Raw genomic sequence first — 19,841 nt, 5'->3', positions numbered from 1 at the left:
GTGGGAGAAGTAGTAAAAACTATGCAGCACTTCATGGAGAAGTTCAGTGTGGACCTGTTCACTGTCACACAGGCCTTTCTGAAAAACACTGGTGAAGTGGAGACTACTTTATACTTCCTGCAGACAGGGCAGCGCTTGGATGGGTACCCTGTATGGAGCAGAGAGGATGATTTGGAATTGCAAAAAGATGATGAACATGCCAGAAATAAACTGATAGCAAAATTTGGAGCTGAAAATGTAGCAAAGCGGGTAGCATTTAGGAAAAGTTAGATAGCAAAGCAGAGGGAAATGACTGATCTAGGACTGTGGCAAGAACTAAAAGTAATCTCAGAAGTGCAAATGTGATGGAAAACTTGATGCAACATTCTGAAGTTTCAGAAATGCTTTAAAATCTTTTTTATAAAAGACCTATTTTGTATTTATTTTTCTTTGTAATACTGAGTACGCTAAACATTTAAAAGTAGAAAATGATGAAAAGAAAGGTTCTATACAGTATCAAGTTTTCACTGAAAGTTTGCTTGAAAGTGTGTATCTACTATATAAAGCAGCTGACAGTCCTACCTGTACATTGCTGCGTGCAAAGGATTTTGAATAGATTTGGCACCAAAATGTGACAATCACATTAAGTGCTCTAACCCGTAGTGCATTATTAGTGCACAATAGCAGCTCGCTCTCTGTCGTGTGCCTAACTTCAAACTGTTGTGGATGATCATCTCAGTTTTTATTACCACTTCAGCACATGTTCTCCAGTGCTAATATTGCAGGATTTAATAACATTAACTTTACCATTTTGCTTCATGATTTCAAAAACAATAAATAACTCTGCCCCAGCTTGAATCTCTACAGATTGAAGAGTTACAGCTTTAATCCAGGCAAAGTAACACTTGTACTAGACCATAAAGTCTAGTTGGAAAAAGTAGACCAGCTTTCAGGGCCACATGCAATAGTTCAAGTAGGAGATACAAGTTACGAAAGGGTGCTCAGAGTTTATTTATGTATCTATCACCTAAGTCATGTTTGAGAGAGAGAGAACACCATTGCTGGTACACAGTCAGTCTGAAAAGCTCGGTACTTTAAGCCTGAAATCATGCTCTGGTCACTATTTTAATATTTGAAGTCAGTCCTGTAAATCTGGAATTCATTCTTTTGGTGAAATAAAATGGGCTGGTAAAAGCAAAGATTGAGTTTTATTCTTGTTTCCTTAGAAATATGTTTTGGGGTTTTTGCTTATTGCACTGTGGCACTCCAAAAAAAAAGGTGAGTTAGTAAATTGCTGATTTTAAACCAAATTCAGATTATATTAAAAGTTAATGATAACTTGATAATGAGACTGCTGCTTCAGAAAACTGCTGTCCTGAAACACCAACTGATTATTTGGGGAGTTAACCAATGTAACCAAATAAATGCTAAAACTCTTGTTTTAGAGTTTCACTGGACAGGTCATTCCTGCTGAAAAAGTGAGAATTATTTACTTGGAACATTTATACTGTTCAGACTGGTTAGTTGAGACTTGTGTGGAAGACCAAACAAGCACTTAACAAGAGAGTGTAAGACAACACAGCAAATAAAGTAGTAAGATTAGAAACTTTACCAGCTGGATTTGAAATCCAAGGACTGCTGATGACCAGGTTCATGAACAGAACTGTCACCTCCTGCAGCCAAAAACTCCCTTTCTATCCTGGGTGGTGTACAGGTCTCAACAGCACCATAACCTTGGCATTCAGTGGTTGTCCAGGTTAACCAAAACTGGTCTAGAATTCAAAGTGAAAAGTAGAACACATTCAATGGCTGCAACATAAAAGATCAGGTGTAAGGTTTACTATTATCTTTTTATAATTCTAAGTGACACATTTATTTAAGAGTGAGTTTGTCTTTTTCAGGACAATTAGTCAGACATGTAATGCATATTTCTGCGTCCACATACAGTGCTGTTACCTCTGCAGAACCGTACAAACACACTGTCTAACTCTGAGAACCTTTCCACATCCACTTGGTGCAGTCAGTAGGCATGGGAACTAAGACACAAAGAGCACAGCTTACTCCAGGTTGCCTTCTCATCTGTTCTGAGCTCCTGAAAGGCACTGCTTATCTGCAGGCACACAGGTCTAGGTCTCCTCAGTCCACTTTCCCATTAACAGGACCTGGAGATGTCACTATGTCATTGTAGTGCTAGGGCCAGAATAACAGGCCCTGAAACAAAGTTGACCTCTAGATGAACCTCACAACTAAATGTTATCCGTTATTAGTATCTGTTAATTAGTAAAATCTGTATTACTATTTGTTAATTATTTGTATCTGATCATTAATGAAATATGTATGCTCACTAGTGAAAGATGTGGCTTAGACAAAATGTAGTTAGTAGGATGAAATGCTATGAGAATGTATCCAACTTCCCTTGTTTAGCCTTGTTCAAGGCTGAGAACCCGTGTCTGGCCTTGTTAGAAACTCCCTTGGTTTTCCCCCCTGAGCCCTGGCCAGGCTCTGGGTGGAATTCAACAGGAGGATGAAACCAGATGTTCCTGCTCAAATTAAAGGTGCCAGCTATTCTGGCTTGCTGATTTTTGGTATGTAAGGCTGGACCTGCTCACAGCGACTTTGGAAGCCTCACCTACGGGTGGACGCACCGCGTAGGACTTCCCACTTGCCGGGAAAGGCTCTCCAAATCCTCGCTGTAACCGGGGCTGCCCAGCGCCTGCGGGTCTGGATGATGGGAACGGGTGCAAGTGGTGATGGGTCTGTCTTAATCACTATTCTCCCCATCATGTAGTAATGATTAGGTTCATTGCCTTGCTTAACTGTATGTAGTAATAAGTAAGTGTACTATTCTGTATTTTTCCTACTGCTTATTTTCTGTAGTACTTAGTTATGTTCTTTGATTAACAGTAAAATCAGCCTACTCTTTTCACTCTGGTGTCTGAGTTTAATTGGCATCCTTGATCAGCAGAACAGTCATATGGTTCTGCCTCATGGCATTCTGGCTCTGCCTTCTCCCACAATAAAAATCCTTGTTTGCTTTGTCTTACCAAAGACACAGTTACATTACTTCCAATATGCTAGAGACAGTTTGCCTTTCCATGTTCATATCAGGTCCCTGTACTATCAGGGAGTGTCAGGAACACTCTTTTTGAAGCTCAAAGAAGTATACAAGTTTCTTCTTTGTATTATTGCCTGGAGCAGCAATATTTGTAAACCTAGAAGGGTGAGCAGAGTGGCAATATGCATGCCAGACTTTGAGTTAACGACAATTACAGAGGCAGAAATACTGGGTGTGCAAACTATAATCTGGAACTTGGGTATTTCTCATTTGCTTCCCTTTAGAGTTTGTCAGCATTCATCAAAATCGAATTCTGGCTTTTCATAACTAAAGTTACCAGTGAAGAACTGATCGCATGCACCAGGTTGAAGAGCAGCAGACAGGAACACCAAAGAGTTGGTTTTTAAATGTCGCTTTGATTGGTTACTTCTTCTTACACTTCATTGGTATAAAAGCAGAGTTTACTCTTCTGAACTTGCACACTGTAAACCTGACATTTGTTTCTAAACAGACTTTCATGATCTTTATTTCATGCCACAGGATGTAGCCATGGTTTTAAATGTCATTCTCACGTCTTGAAAGTTTGGGGGTCTTTTTGTTGTTTTTTTCCTCCTCTAAAAAGCACTTTAAGTCATCTCTGCTTCCATTAAGACAACTTTAAATTTTCATGTGACCACACTGTGTGGCTTTGGTGCTTCCAGGAAAAATAAAATCTTACCAGTTGTTGTATGGAGGAAACACAGCTAAAGAAGTGTACTAAAAATACACTGAAATCAGCGATCCTGCTTTTTCTCTGATTAAGTTTAGGAAGGAGATGTTAAAGTAACTTTCAAAACAGTACATTAAGAAAATGGATCCTATGTTATTTGGTTACTGGCTGACTGGAAACACTATGAAGGTTTTTGTCCAGCTAAACATTTGATAGGCAGAATTGATTGAAACCACTGAAAACAAGTATTCATAGTAAAACTTATGCCACTCAAGCTGACATTGGTTAATGTAGAGCTATAATTAGCAGTGTACTGAAAAGAGCCTATTTTTGCTCAGAAACAGGCTTCCTGGCTACTTAAGGTAGGAAGCTTTTTACCATGACTGCAGTAAGAACAGGCTTCTGAGACTCCATGCTTTTAGCTGAATGTGTTAAGGTCCATTTTAAATGGATTTTAAAAGAATAACAGCAGCAGTGTGCTTCTGTGGCTCAGTATGAGTTCTACATGTCTAGGCCAGCCTACCTTCTCTGTGTGCTAACACTCTGTGAAGGAGGTACCTTGCTTTCAGTGGACTTGCTACCACAATGCCAGTGCTGCCTGCCCAGCATGGATTTTGACATTCCACAACAGAATCCCTAGTAGTAAGACTATGATTTCTATAATATACATCCCACTCTTTGCAGGAATTAGGGGTTTAGCTCTAGGAATGTAGATATCCACAGTGCTATGGTAGCAGGTGATCTGTAAATGTCAGTAAAGCCTAAATGTTGGATGAAACTTCTGATTTCTCCATTCTGAAACCTTTATTTACACAATAAAAGATTGGCATCAGCCTCTTCTAATTGAGTCAGTATTATTCCAGTTTTACAGATGATAAAATGGAAATTCAGACTCTGGAAAGACACAGAAATAGCACCTGAAATCTTTCCAACCACTAAGAAGAAAAGATTTGTTTTAAACAATACGATTCATACTTAGAGGAACCTTACCTTAGTGGTCTCCAGAAAGAAACCATGTCCCTGAGGAGCAAACATCCACAGCTGCTTTAGTTTTTAGTCTTGGTGATCAGGTCTGATTATTTCATCCAAAAGAAAAGCATGACTGAAAATGAAATTTGGATAGTGACTGACTCTCTGCTGAAGGAATCACCAGCAGCTATAGGAGAAATTCAGCTCGTATGGTGTACAGACTTAGTAGTGCATCTGAATAATTCAGTGTGCTAGGCCCTGTTTAGTGGTAAGAGATGTCTGGGTTCAATTTCAAAGGGCTCCTTCAGAACCACCATCATTTGTCTAGTCCTGCACCCAGAAACCAGGAAAACCCTGCTGACTGGGTAACAAGCTGAGGTCTGCCCTGCCCACCCACCCCGTGCCAAGGCACGAGTGTACACAGCGGCATTTGAAGAAACAGAATTTCATGGATAAGAGAAATGCTGCAACAAAACACCAGCCTGTGAAATCTAAATAATTATCAATAACACTGAATGTAATAGAAATTGAAAGAAAGGCTCCTGCCTATACTGTCTCTCTTGCTGCTGACCAATTCTGCTTCTAGAGCTACCTTGCTGGGCAAATAACCTCCCCTACTCACCACTCAGTGTTGCATAATTCACTCTGCAACTCTCTTCCTAACTGCTGCAGGATGGTCTCTTACCCCAAAGGTACACACAAGGTCTGGACCCCAGTGAAGGTAACTACAGAGCTGCTTCTGGGCTGGGAAGCTCTCCCTCCTCTTTGTGGTCTCAGAGCTGACTGTTAACTGAGGATGGCTCATGGGTTCACTCCACAGGTCCACTCTTCAGCTAGCAGCTACTTTCTCTTGCTAACCAACATAACTGCTCAGTGTCTGTCTGGAAGGTTACTTTCCCTACTTTCCTCAGCAGAATCAGCACTCTCTGGTACAAAACCCCCCAACACACGCAGCTGCTGTGAACCTGTCAGAAGAGCCTTCTTCCTACTATCAGAGATTGCTATTCAGTTAAACTGAATCATCTCTGTCACCCTTCAAACACACACACAGTAGCTAGAGGCTGGACACTTTCTTGCCTATATACCTTCAAACAGGAACAGAGTCACTATATCTCCTAATTTTAAAATTCAGCAGGATATGTTTCTCTTTTTAAGAAGATATTGCAACTTTTTAATAACATGCAAATGAGGTCTAGTCCTCCAGGTAGACATTGCCATTTTTCTATAGTGGGCACCACATGCCCTCTGGCAGGTTTAATATGAGCCCTCCTCACCTCACTGGCATGAGGGGGGGCAGCTGACAGACAAAGTGAAAGGGGCCTTGGGGCTGCAGCCAGGGCAGAGAAGGGAGGGGAGCACCAGGAGGAGCAGCAGTGAACTGGGGATGGGGGGTGTGGGGGTGGTGTTGGTGGAAAGGGAAGTGGAACACAGCTTCCCATGGCCCTGAACACCCTGATCCTGCCTGGAGGCTCCTCAGATCACCTCCAACGCCCAGCCTTGCCTCGATCACCTTCTCCCAAGGATGCACAGTCTCAGAATGGAGCCTCATCCCTTGTCTATGCTTGTGATCCTACCTTAGGACAGCTGCCTTGCCGTCTGCAGGGTAGTGGAAATATTCCAGCTCTGGAGCAACATCTGAATGCACCGTTAAACAGATGCATGTTAAAAGGAAGCTGCAATTTACATAGGAAATAAGATGTTTGGAAGGAGGTATTTGTAGGCATTTCACTCCCCAAGTCTGGTAACAAGCTTTTCTCCTTGTCTTACGGAACACTGTTAAAAGAGGTAAAAACAATGCTGCTGTTCAGGTTTGAGCTACGTATTCCCATTGGAGGTGGGAGAAGGGTATCTCCAGTGGACATGGTGGAGAATGGCATAGTCTATTAAATGCACTTTTGCTGTGCTCTAAAACAGGAAATACTCTCACCAAATAGTTTAATAGGGTAACTTCCTGTTCTCCTCTCAGCTTCTTAAGTCCACTGCCATAAACCTATCATCTTCCCAGTTCCAGTATTTATACCAACAGAATCTGTATCCTTACCTTGTCTTTACAGTATCAACCTTAGCATGAATTCTTCTCAGTCACACATGTGGACTGTGAGAACTCCCAGGGGAAGAGCTATTCTTGGTTTTGAAAGCTAGAAGACAGAATTATTTCAGCTGAAAAATTGATTCATATAGTCCCAGAAATGTATGCCCATATGCAAACCCAGGAGTTTTTATTTTCAACTATAGCTGGTTTATTCCATTTTCCCATTATACAGTAAGTGAACACAAACATTTCCCCACCACTGCCACCAAGGCTGGATGCCCAGGCACAGGAATGGAGCAAGAGAAAACCTCGTCTTGAAACTCAACCATTCAGAAAAAAGGATCTTTCCAGAAACTGATGTCTGGTTATCCCTGCGTCTCTTCTGGCATTAAATATCCTGGGTGGCAGCACAACAAATAATGTTCTCTTTATTCAGCTTCCATTTATAACTCCTCTTCCTTTGCAATGCAATTGCTCCCTGTGGTTTCACTAGCTGTGGTCTGTGAGGTGTTTGAGCTATCTGGTCCCACTCCTTTCTGTTTGCTCCAGTCCACACACACTTCCTCTTTCACATAAACCATGGACTTCATTTGGAAAACAGACTTGGGTTACTTCAGCCTCCATTGTGGCTGAGCCTCCAGGGGCCTTGGAGAGTGACCTTGTGCTGCTGAGAAAGCTCTCGTGAGTGCAGTCAGGGTTCCTGTGTTACTTGTCCTTGCATAGCACACCCATGCATGCACTCTTACACACATATGCTTGCACCTTTGTTCTCTTTTCGCTCTTGTAAACAGTTCTCTACTCTGCAGCCTTCAGCAAGTAGGTGCAGAGAGCAGCTTTTCTGCCTCCAGAATTTGTTACTCAAAGGAGTTCTCGGCAAACAAAAGATCCAGCGACATATTTTTTTGCTCTTCTTCAGACTGAAGAAGCCGATAACCCAGCAAGTGCATTGCATCCTTGCACACATTTTGCACTTTTTCTATTTTCTGGAAGGGAAGGGTCTTCCTCCAGGCCTGGGATACTCTTAGCGCATCTCTGGACCCAATTTCAAAGGCCTGTGCTCCTTGCTCTTTGCCATGGGTGATGTTGTGCACCCACTTCTGGAGTTCTGGTGTGAAATGGAGTTCTGCAAACCTGTACATCTGAGCAGCCCTTGCTAGCGGGTCTCTGACAATGTCTTCATAGCGAACCAGCAGGTAGCGGTCTTTCAGGAAGCTGGGAATGGCCTGCCTGCCTGCCTTGTAAATCTCAACGTGGCTTTTGCAGATTACTTGCATTGTGTTGTAGGGCCCCACTTCTCCCTTTGTCCTCTGGGACCCCACGACAATGTTACTGTCACGTTTCAGGTCTGCCATTGTATTCTCTCGGGACCTGAACACAGCCCGAGGATCACGGACCAAGTGAATGATTTTGAGGTTCAGGGATGGATCAGTGAGAAGGGGGTAGAGAACTTTCAGGTCAAAGAACCGAACCTCCTTGATGGCAACATGGCTGTAAGTTTTACAAGCCTCCTCCACCTTGCTGAATGGGTATTTGCCACAGATTGTTCTGCAATTGCCTGCAGTGATTATGTCACTGCGACTGAATGAGTCACAGGCAGGGGGGGAGCACAAGGCTCGGCTTGTCTCCCACTGAAATAAATCAGACTTTTTCTTCTGGCTAGACATGTAAGCATCAAATACAGACATGTCACACAGAAAGACCGACCTTACTAGGTCCCGCACTGCCATGTGCAAGACCTTGGCACTGTTCTGGTACATTGTAACCCACACATGCCACGCGGGCTCCATCAGGTAGAAGACACTGGGGTGCTGGCTGAAGATTTGTCCAGTGAAGGAAGATCCTGACCGCCAGGAGGAGAGAATGAGGATGTGGACCGGAGAAGGTTTTTCTTCCATGGGGGCATTGTTGCTGCAGGGTAGGAAGTGGAAGTGGATCAGAAGGAAGGACAGAACTGCCAGAATCAGGAACAGCTGCACCTTTCTAGACTTCATCACAGTTGCAAGGGACCTGCAGAGACAGAGGAAGTTCAGCATCACTGGATCATGAAGAAGGCAGGATGCGGTGCATCAGGCTCCTGCCAATCCCTCTGCAGGCTCAGGGTTTTGGAAAGCTGCCACACTACCAGTGATACTGTGACAACAGATGTCTTTGGAGAGTGCATAAATACTGCAGGGCTGAAAGTTTTCTGTAACACGAACACTGTTTGTCAGTAAGACATTCTAATGCAGTCTTAGAAGATCCCTGAAAAGATTGTTGGCACTTTTATCAAAGTTTAAGAGTTAGTTCAGTGTACTGAAATAATTCAGTACACACAAACGTGTATTTAGTGTAAACAATCCCTGCAGACATGATCCCAGCAATTTTTAATGGAAGAAAGATGGAACAAACAGTTTTTGTGGAGAATTCAACAGTTCCACATTGTTACTTTTAAACTCCTGCTCTGACCACTGTTTACATGTTATTTTTATACCAGAATGCTGTAAAAACACAATCAGATTTCCATTTCTTTTGCTTATATTCTTTTTGGAATTTCAGGAAACATTTATTGTTATCACAGGCAAAAACTCACATACCAAAGGAAGTCATCTAGCACTGTAACAAATCCAAGCACAACAGTATCTCCTCCACAATCATAGGCAACTTTGCTAGAAAGGGTTTATCTCATCCATCTTTGTTTAGGCAGGCTTACCTACAACTAACCTCTTTCTTAGCCTAACTCCTTTTTAAGGACTGTCTCCTGCTACCCCTCCCTCCAATCCCACTCATCCCATAGGTCTTTTATGAGAAGAGGTACGACACATCAGTCCAGCTCAAAGATCTACCCAAAGGTGGCACCTTGTTTCTTGCCCTAAACCTCTATTCTACCTGTTGAGGATGACTTCATTATAGGAAAATGTCCATTGTGCTGCCTGGGGACAACTCATAGCCTGTGTACCTGCTGGCACAGGAATCTGCAGGAAGTACATGATCAGGGATAGCATCTGAGGCAGAAGGGATTCACCTGATTTTTAAAAAGTACATTAAAGCATGCTCTGCCAACTGCTCCCCTCTTGTGCGCTCTCCTCCCCTCCCCAGCTGTGCCTGCCCAACACGGGTGGGTGCCTGCAGAACACGGGTGGCCTGGGGACGACTGCTCCAGTAGCACAGGAGTCCACACAGCACGGTGTGCTCCCTCACCAGGAGCCAGGCTGGCAGTTGAGCTGTGCTACACTGGACACTGGAATCTCTGGCCAGTGCAACTGCTTTACATTTCCCAAGGTGAACTGAAACTAAAAAACCTTACTGGTTCTCAGTCATGGTCGGTCCTTCCAGGTGCTTCCACAGCCAGACAGGACGGAGAGAGCAGGGCCTCCAGGGCTGCGGGGCAAGCGGGAAGTCCTCCTGAAGAGAGCAGCACTGGAGCCCAGGTCCCTACAGCTTTGAACACTGCTTTTGTACAGCCCACGTCTGAACTGAATTCAGGCAGCCATGCCCACGCAGAGCAGCTGCCTCCCTGCTAAAGCAGCAGAGGTACAAAGTGTGCCCCAACAAGCCACGGTGCAGACACTGCTTCCACACCATGTGCTTACCACGTTCTCTTCTGGGTCCATGGTAACGCATGAATGTTCCCAGTCAAAATTTCCCTAATCTCCTCCTTATGCCCTGCCTCAGTTTCCCTCTGCAGCAAAGCTTTCAGACTAATTTACATGGAGGTGTCTCCTCCCATGACTTCAGTTCCTGTAGCACTGATGTTTGAATTTCCAGGTACAGGCACTGCTGCTAACCAACTACAAACAGCACTCATCTTTCCCTCCAGCATATATGCATAAATTGGCTAATCTACCTGCTGTGCGCTTGCTTTGAGTTTAGTGTTTATGAGGCAGCAATTATATTTTCTTAGAGTCAGGACAATACCTAGCCCAACGGGTAAGCCTGGTTGTTGCCAGCAAGTGTTACCACAATATGAATTTTATTTTAGTAAAGTCTTGCAAGGATGGGGCTGTGCATTTAGTGAGGGAACACATGCCTCTGGTCTCCTGGACAAGAAGCCCACTGATTTTTTTTGGTCATACAAATGGACTGTAGTGTTGAGGTCTGACAAGAAGCTGATTCAGGTTGACATATGGACCAAGCCTAGGAAGAGCTGCAACAACTGTTGCAAAAATAAGTCATGTACCAGCTTCCTCCTTGCAAATGAATACAGCAGTGTTTACCAAAAGTCCCCGCTTCCAAATGAACTTTGATGATATCACTTCCATCTGGCACCATTAATATAGTTATTCTAACTCCTGACAGAGTTGCTGGACTATAGCCAGCAGCTCTTAATTGAGAAAAACTCTGTTGAGCAGACATGAACCCAGGCAGATTTAAAACCACAGGAATAATTATTTCTCTGGAAACCTGTGTGTGAATAGCCTGAATATGGGTCAAAGAGAACGGATTCTGTTTTTTGGGGAAGCAAGGGTGACTTTCATCTTGAATCCAACCAGGGTGGGACAGCTGGATGTTTTAGACATTTCACAGAGTATGCAGACCATCCCTGTGACTGCTCTTGGTAGAAGTGTTCTCACGTGAGGCCACAGCCTCAACGGCTTCTTCACTCTTATATGAGAAGTAGTGATGATTGTTGCCCTGACCAGTCTGTCCCACAGGGAGGGGAGAAGAACTGAAATGAGTTGTGTGTGACTTGGAATGGAATAGAGGAGCAGCAAAAAGCAGTAAAGGTCCTATCAGACATTTCCTAATATGAAAAAAATATTAGTTACATAACAATTTTTCACCACTGTATCTCTTGATCATGGCAGCTGGGAAGTTTCTAAACTAAGGTCTTAACCACATTTTCCCTACAGCAAACACCTAGAGTCACAAGTGATTCAGTTAATTTCATATTGGAAAAGTGAAATATGAAGCCCTCACAGAGCTGCAGAGTAAAGATCAGCCCAGAATGACTGAGACATTCTCAGCTGCAGAACAAGAAAAGGCACACTGTTACTGCCTGCTGGCAGAGAGATGAGCCAGGCCGAGAACAGAAAGAACGGGAAGAATCTCAAGGCACTAAGCATGAGGAACAGAAACTACTGAAAAATATGACAATCCAGTGTCACTATGTTAGAGTCCCACAGCACACGTATGAGAAAGCAAAGAACTTGGATCTGCCTGTCTGAGCAGCTAGTGTCTCCAAAAAAATGAACAGAGTTTTAAGCTTTTCCAGAAGCACACAAGGGCCTTGGAAAAAGCTTGATCCTTTGCAAAGAAAAAGCATTACAGAAAGCAGCAAGCAGTCTCAGGGAGACATACCCCAAAACGCACCCCGAGCGTGGGTGGCATGTCTCCAGAGTACAGGTTTGTTGAACCTTTGCATGTCTGGGGTGGGTTATGACAGTACAGCCCAAAATACCTCATGCTATGCAGACTGGCTGAGTGCTCTGCAAGCGTGGAGGAGCTCTCCAGACCTGTACAGATCCCTCACTGCTGTAGTGCCAGCAGCGTAGCGAAGAGGATCTGGTGTCAGAGAAGCCCCAGACACTGGTCTTGGATGGCACTGATGGTCGATAATAGTTTTATCAAATTCTTCTTCAATTTGGCCTGATCAGCTTCAGCAGAATTAGAAGCAACATCTGCCCATTCAGAGCAGAACAGATGGCATGACTGTCACTAGTGGGAAATGCTGAGAAGGGGCACTGAGAAGACAGTCTGGAGAAGCAGGAACTACCCTCTAAGCCAGACCAACAGCTTCTGTCTGCACAGAAATCATGTAGGAATTTATTGGCATTTATGTTTACAGTGTTTTACAAAAATTATCTCCCAGTTCAGGCTGCTGATGATGAGCAGTGAATGCAGTTCTGGATGCCAGAGCATCCACACCAGATATCAAGAAATGGTTGAAAAATCTCACCTTAACAAGTCCTCTTGAAGCACCACCTGACCCAATTCAAGCAAAGTGGCCCTCACACACGTACACTGCTGTGGTACACACTCCTCCAGGCAGCCACACCAACAGCTGTGTGTTCATGTACTGGCACTCCGTCTTCATTCCGGGCTCCCACACGCACATGTACTCAGCTCTTACCTCTACCTGTGCCTGCTCCCTGCTGACCCCTTCATTTGTGTATGTCCCAGGTTTACGACTACAGTGCCCGCCTACTTTGACCGGCCTTACACTAGAAAACTCCACCCTGCACTAAGCCACAAAGCATGGGAATGGCAGTTTCTTGCAGGGGCACAAATCACCAAACACTGCTAGTAAAGAAGGGGGGCCAGGAAATTTATGAAGGATAGTGAGAGGTGCTTTTATGTTAAGTTCCATCGTAAGCCCCAAATGAGACTGTTCGCTGTAAAAGAAGGAACAGGGGTGTCTGTGGAGCATCAGAGCAATGGACAAACAGGAATCCTTGTTGCAAGGACCAGCTCGCTCACCTGGAGCACAGAGATAGGCCCTATCTGCCTACCATTGCTCTGGCTGCTTGCCACGTCAGCAGATGCAGATTCACATAAAGTCTTTTTGACAATTTTGTGTCTGTGCTGTGCTTGAGTAAAACATTTGAGGGCTGGGAAAGAAAATTGTGCTAAAGGAGAAGCTGTGAAAGGAACAGCTGGACCTGGGCTGTTAATGATTCACAAGGGTGCTGGAGCTGCAGTGGGGCTGTGCCAGGTGAGGTGGTGAAGCAGGACAGCACTGGGCTCAGGAGAAACGCATGGTTTTCTGCCACCATGCAGAGGCAATGGCTTTGGATCATTCCTATTCCAGATCTCATTGTTTCTGTCACACCGTCTGGGGAGGTGTGGACCTTCTCTTGATGGTGTACCCTGTCCCCAGGGATCTCAGTGAGCTGCTCTGAGGCAAGTGGAGTATAGGAGACAGCAGAAGCAAAAAATCTGGGCAAGGCTGGTCCTTCCAGCGGGAGGGACAACCTGAATAGGGCAGGTCATGGTCCCTTTCACTTGCTGCATTGCAAACACAGATGGTCAAGCCCTGGTAAACCGGGCCTGGGAAACAAGGTGAGAAGCTGGCAGTGATCCAGGGAGGGCCCTGCAGAGAGAACGATGCAGTATTCTGTGCAACCTGGGTTTCAGCTGTGTATTACTATGCCCTGCACTGACACCATCTGTAGGAAGGGTTTACCTGTATGTCGTGAAGTGTTACAAAGCTGGTTTGTAAAGGTCACACCACTTGAGCGGCTCTTCCTGAAGACTTATTCCTCCCTGAACAACAACTGCACAAACAGAGGTGTATCAAAACTCCTGTTCCAACCTGTATGTCATTTGCCCAAGACACGCTGATCCTTCGGCACCGATATTCAGGCTTCATGACAGCACTGAACACTGCTGTACAGTCCTCTACTCACAGAGCCGAGCAGATTTTTTTCAGTTGCACAGATCCCAAGTTCTAACTACTTGGCTGAGCTTTCCAGAAGGCAGCCTTTGTGGCATGAGCAGCTGCAGAGAGGAGGAGAATATACTCTTCTTTGGAGACAAGGCTTGGGAGGGCCAGTTCTGGCACACGGCATTTCCCGAGACCTGCACGTTGTAGAAAGTGAAGGAGGAATCTGTGGCTCCTGAACAACAGATATTATTCTCCCTGTGTGTCTTTGCTTTACAAAGCAAGTGGGTCAGAAGCATATGGGTCAGGGCAATCCCAAGCACAAATCCAGGCTGGGCAAGGAGTGGATTGAGAGCAGCCCCAAGGAGAAGGATTTGGGGATGTTGGCTGACAAGAAGCTGAACCTGAGCCAGCAATGTGCACTCGCAGCCCAGAAAAGCCACCCGTGTGCTGGGCTGCATCCAGAGCAGTGTGGGCAGCAGGGCGAGCAGGAGGATTCTCCCAGGAGACCCCCCTGCAGTGCTGGGTCCAGCTCTGGGGCACCAACATCAGAAGGACATGGACCTGCTCAAGTGGGGCCAGAGGAGGCCACGAAGATTCTCGGAGGGCTGGAGCACCCCCCCCTGTGAGGACAGGCTGAGAGAGTTGGGGGGTTCAGCTGGAGAAGAGAAGGCTCCAGGGAGATCTTAGAGCGGCCTCCCAGGACTGAAAGGGGCTACAGGAAAGGGGGGAGGGACTCTTGATTGGGGGGGGGGGGCGCAAATAGGATGAGGGGTCATGGTTTTAAACTGACAGCAGGCAGATTTAGATCAGATCTAAGGAAGAAATTGTTCCCTGTGAGGGTGGTGAGGCCCTGGCACAGGTTGCCCAGAGAAGCTGTGGCTGCCCCCTCCCTGGAAGGGTTCAAGGCCAGGTTGGACGGGGCTTTGGGCAACCTGGGCTAGTGGAAGGTGTCCCTGCCCGTGGCAAGAGGGGTTGGAACTAGATGAACTTTAAGGTCCCTTCCAACCCAAACCATTCTAGGATTCACATGGCAGTCAGCCCCATATCACCTGGCCTTGTATACCTTGCTTCCACCTCACACGATGGCTGATCACGTTTCTGCCTTCTACCTTTTTTCCAGGATTAAAAGTGTTTTCTGGGGACTCAGAGACTAGTGATCCCTGTGAACTGCCCATGCAGCCAGACTTTCCATTTCTTACACCCTGAAGAAGGAAGCAATGTGTGCTGTACTTTCCAGCACACATACACAGAGCGCACCTGACCCAGTGCAACAGCAACGGGAGTAGACTGAGGAGTAATGTCAGAGGTAGAGACTGGAGGTTACTCCTCAGTGCTGACACTGGAGAAGAGTCCCTCCCTGAGGGCATGTCTTTGATAGTCTGATAGAGAAACAGGCATACCTAGAGCAGTGGAACCAGCTCAGCTGAAAAGTTTGACCAACCCCATGCCCTGTCTCCTGCTATCATCAAGAGCAGATGCCCAGGGAAGAGAACAAGAAGATGTTTCCTCCCTAGGTGCTCTCCTGGCCTGCAACAGACTCTGGAGTACATGATTCATCTCTCTGAATGCAGGTGTCCAAAATAAGCTAGTGAGTGATGCCTTAGAAGTTCCTGTTTCTTTCTGTTGGCTGTGACAAGAGTGGGGGTTGATGCTTGTGAGTAGACATCCGCACTGAAGCTGCCTAAATTCAATCAAGATCAAGCTTGTCTTCGGATTTCATAGCGCCTAGATTTTTTTCTATTCACTTGTCCGATCCTGATTTGGACTCACAGATACTTTTAGCATCAACAGTATTCCCTGGCAATGTGAATATGTTTGGCTGCATGTTGTGAGAACTACTTCCCTCTGTTTTGAGCCTGGCATATAAAGACTGTATTTGATAATACCACCATTTTTTTTAATCAAGAGAGACAATGAGTAATTTCTCCCTATTCACAGTCTTTAAGCTATACAGGATTTTAGTATCTGCTCTCATATGCCCTGTAGAACACAACTCATACCAGGTTGATATCTAAAGCAGCTCATGGGAATCATGATGTGAAAGTCTCCGTCTCCACTGATTGCAGAAGGAGCCCACGCGACTAAGTCAGAGGAAGAATATTAACCCTGGAGCCATCTGTCACATGCAAGATAGATCACAACCCTGTGCAGCATACAAGGGGACTCAGACTGATGAAAGGCCTTCATATGTTCTGCATCCTTCTCCCCTCTTCCTCAGTACATCAACTCATCTGTCTCATGAACCCTGCCCTTGAAAGCACCCTCCTTTGGAGACAGCAATGTTCTTTCACTGGCAGGACTCCAGGCAGAGATGAGAGGGTCATTGTCTTCTAAAATTTGAAGGGAAGTTTGCTGTCTTGCAACATCCTGCCTGACTCAGATCACAACCTTGACCTTTGAAAAACATTTAGACCCAAACACAAGGACTGAAACGCTGCCATTTGTTCTTACCTTCCTGGCAGAAAGACAGATTCGGGAGAATACAAGTCTCTCTCATGTGTTTGTTAATATTTATTTAGAGGGAACAGTTCCCGGTGTCACAATACACCTGAAAGAGGAGTGTGATGGGATGGTTCACATTTCCTGCATCCCAAAGGTATGACATCAGGGAGCTCTGTAAGAGTCAGTGCAGTGACTGTGCACTGGGAGTTTGGGTGTTTTCTAGCTGGCACCACTAAAGCTGTAAAGGAAAGACGTAAATTTATGGCTCTGCGGGACTGACTGTGACAGAAAGCTACACTGTGACCACTCACACAAGGACTGTGCATGATCTCCCCTACTGATCACTGGATTTTGCATACTGCTGCATTTTTGTGTTTTGAAATGCACAGGGAAAACCCTGCTCCTTGCAGAAAATAAACAGTAATCTTCAAAAAAAAAAAAAAGTTCGTACGTCAGTTGCTCATCACTTTCATAGAGATGAAGCAACAGAGCAGAACTCTGGCTTTTGGAAAGAGCTTTTTTTTGGCAGGGGTGCTGTATACAGTCCCTCTGGTTGCTTTAGAAATCATCATTCATAGAGGATGGAAAGGAAATGCAGTAGTCAGGCGAGCTCCAGAACACATAGGAGCTCTAGAGGCGCAATGTCTGCGCTAAATTCCATTCAGAGCAAATTCCTCCTGAGCCAGAGCAGATCTTGCCCCGTGTGGCTTCCAGAACAAGGAAAGTTGAGACAAATGACTGATATGATGTCCTATGAGACCTCTCTCCAAGGGCAGGCTGGCATGCTTCTGCACTCTGGTTGCTATGGCCTTTCCCTCGTGTTTGAGGTAAGTTTTAAAATTACATTTTGGTTTAGAAGCAGTTTGAGATAGGCAGATTGTCTGAATTGGCACAGGAGGACCCAAAGATGTAGTAGGCAACAGTAAGGATGGTGGTTAACTCCCTCCCTCCCCCACCCTGCTTGCAGTTGCAGTATCTCTATAAACAGTTATTTTACAAAGAGCTAAGTTACTCTCACAAGAAAGGAACTTTTCTCCTGTAATTCAGCAAATGCTCTATGAAACACACTGGAGCAGAAGGATTGCTAAAACCAACAGCAAAGAAGAGATTATGATTAGCACATAAAGCCAATAGTTAGAAACTGCAAATTTGCAAAACACATGTTCTAGATAAACCGGGTAACTGAATTTCCATGTGAAAACCTTTACATGTATGGAAACAAAACCTGAGGTTAAGCATAGCAATAGGTTAAAGATATTCTTCAGGTGAAGAAACTATTTTTTCCATTTTCACTGTGGGAAAGGAAAGGGACTAGAAAAGAAGAAACAGTGGAGCCTAGAATATCAAAGCAAATGAAAATGTTTGTTTCCTGAGTGCCCCTGCACAAAATGAAGTGTCAGAAATATAAAAATATAATAGTTTTCACAAAAAACAAGCAGCAGAAGTGGTAAGTAATGCTTCTGTTAAAGACAGGATTTATATATCACTGTGGAGGTGGTACAGCTTTCCAAATTAAAGAAATCTTTGTGCACATACTGTTTAATGTCTTTATCAGTGACATGGGCAATAGGACAGAGTGCACTCTCGACAAGTTCGCAGACAGCAGAAGGTTGCCTTCCCCTCTCTTAGGGGAGACTGCATCTCAGAGGTGCACAGGATGAGACACTCAATACAAAAAGAAAATTTTTCACAATGAGGGTCAAACCCTGGAACAGGAGACTAGACAGGCTGTAGGATCTCCATTCTTGGAAATATCAAAACTCATCTGGACAAGGCCCCTGCTCTAGTTGACCCTGTTTTAATTAGGGGGTTGGACCATAAGGCTCTAGAGGTCCGTTTCAACCAAAATTACTCCACGATTTTGTGATTTCAGATGGCAGCAGCAAAACTTGAGTGAAATGAATCTTGCCTTAGAGAGATGCATCCAAAGAGGACAGCTGAACAGTTTGGGAAAGGAACAAACCACTGCAAAACATGTACACAGACTCGAGGACTCCGGTATGCAGTGAAGACAAATGAGCTATAAATGCAGCCATCAGGAACTACAGAGTGATACGTGGTAGGCAGCAGGAAAGTCATAATGAAACATGCTCAACCTCCAGGCAACAGAGCATAGCTTTTAAGTGAACAATTTTGCCCTAGTTCTGTAGAAAGAAAGAAAATGGAACCAATGTATGTTGCTACTGAGGGTGTAGCAGTTTGGACCAGCAGAAGGCTTTTAGGTAGATCACAATCCATTGGCAAGTACCATGAAATCACCATTGCTGAGTGGAAACAACTATTCCCCTTGTTCCAGACTACAGAGATGAACATAAAGATACATTACAGTCCAGGAAAGTTACAAGCCTTATCCACATCCTAGTATTTGTGCTCCTCACTTCACCTGACCTTTGTTTCTCTCTCCATAATTTAAACTGACCCGGTTTATGTTTACATGATTGGAAGTTATTTTCCATGACCCTCTTCTAGAAGGTGACGACTGCCTGCCAAAACAATTTTGAAGTAGTGTCACTCTTATTAGCTCACTAATTCAGTGAACAATCTCCCCATCACATCAGGAAACAACTGATTCTTATTATTAGTAGTAATGTTAGTTTTCTGGGCTCTACATGAAAAAAGTGAAAGTCTTCCATAATCACACAGTTCCTCGCTGCATTTATTATTCTAGTATCGTGGAGATCTGTGTATGTAATTGCACAGGGCCAATAAGACCCCTTCCATCATGCTTTCTTCTAAGTTCTCTACAGAGAGATTTTCAGACAAGCAATTGTGGTTTTTACCCCTTGTCACATGACTTTTACTTGTGTTTCTACCCTTTGTGAACAATGCACGTCCTTGAATGCGAATGATCCATTCATGATTGCCTATCTATGTCAGTCTGTAAGTTCCCCCCACTCCATGGCCAGTATCAGGAGTTGTAGTTCCTCTATCTTACTGCCGATTCCTTGCGTTACTGAACAAACATCTTGGCCATATCTGCTTAACATTATTCCATTTCCTGGCTGGTCTCCAATATCACCTACTTTTCCATCGCTTGAGTTAATATTACTATTTTCTCCTTACTAACAAACTGTGTACTAACTGATTTTATTTTTGTTTATCTGCCTTTTCATTTTCTTACAGAATGACAAATAAAGGTATTCTACCATGGCTGGGCTAGTAAGACAGATCTGCCCTAGAGCTGTCTGTTCAATAGCAGGAAGTAGGGATCTGTAACCCAGGAAGAACCTTACTGGACCATGTTCCCACTTCTTACAAATAATGCAATGGCAACTCATTTATTGACTTCATTGTACTATAGCACTCCAACATCTCAAGCGGTGGGGGAATGGGAAAATGGGAAAACAGGAGA

At 44.5% G+C, this 19,841-nt stretch overlaps 1 protein-coding gene and 1 long non-coding RNA gene across 2 annotated transcripts; one reads left to right on the top strand and one right to left on the bottom strand.

Annotated features, from left to right (window-relative positions):
* Nucleotides 1-6,907: 6,907 nt before the first annotated feature.
* Nucleotides 6,908-12,794, bottom strand: CHST4 (carbohydrate sulfotransferase 4). The gene is made up of 2 exons (XM_074881554.1): nucleotides 12,620-12,794; nucleotides 6,908-8,751 (listed from the first exon to the last, which is right to left on the bottom strand). Exon 2 carries the CDS (start codon nucleotides 8,733-8,735, stop codon nucleotides 7,599-7,601), a length of 1,137 nt encoding a protein of 378 aa, XP_074737655.1. The 5' UTR covers nucleotides 8,736-8,751; nucleotides 12,620-12,794; the 3' UTR covers nucleotides 6,908-7,598.
* A 4,290-nt stretch (nucleotides 12,795-17,084) lies between these two features.
* LOC141948829 (uncharacterized) lies at nucleotides 17,085-19,639 on the top strand. Its single transcript, XR_012630562.1, has 2 exons — nucleotides 17,085-17,316; nucleotides 18,363-19,639. It is a non-coding gene; the product is annotated as an uncharacterized LOC141948829 (long non-coding RNA).
* Nucleotides 19,640-19,841: the final 202 nt, after the last annotated feature.

The sequence above is a fragment of the Strix uralensis genome, chromosome 12 (genome assembly GCF_047716275.1).
Source record: "Strix uralensis isolate ZFMK-TIS-50842 chromosome 12, bStrUra1, whole genome shotgun sequence".
NCBI classification, from domain to species: domain Eukaryota; kingdom Metazoa; phylum Chordata; class Aves; order Strigiformes; family Strigidae; genus Strix; species Strix uralensis.
This window is presented reverse-complemented; position numbering and strand designations above follow the sequence as displayed.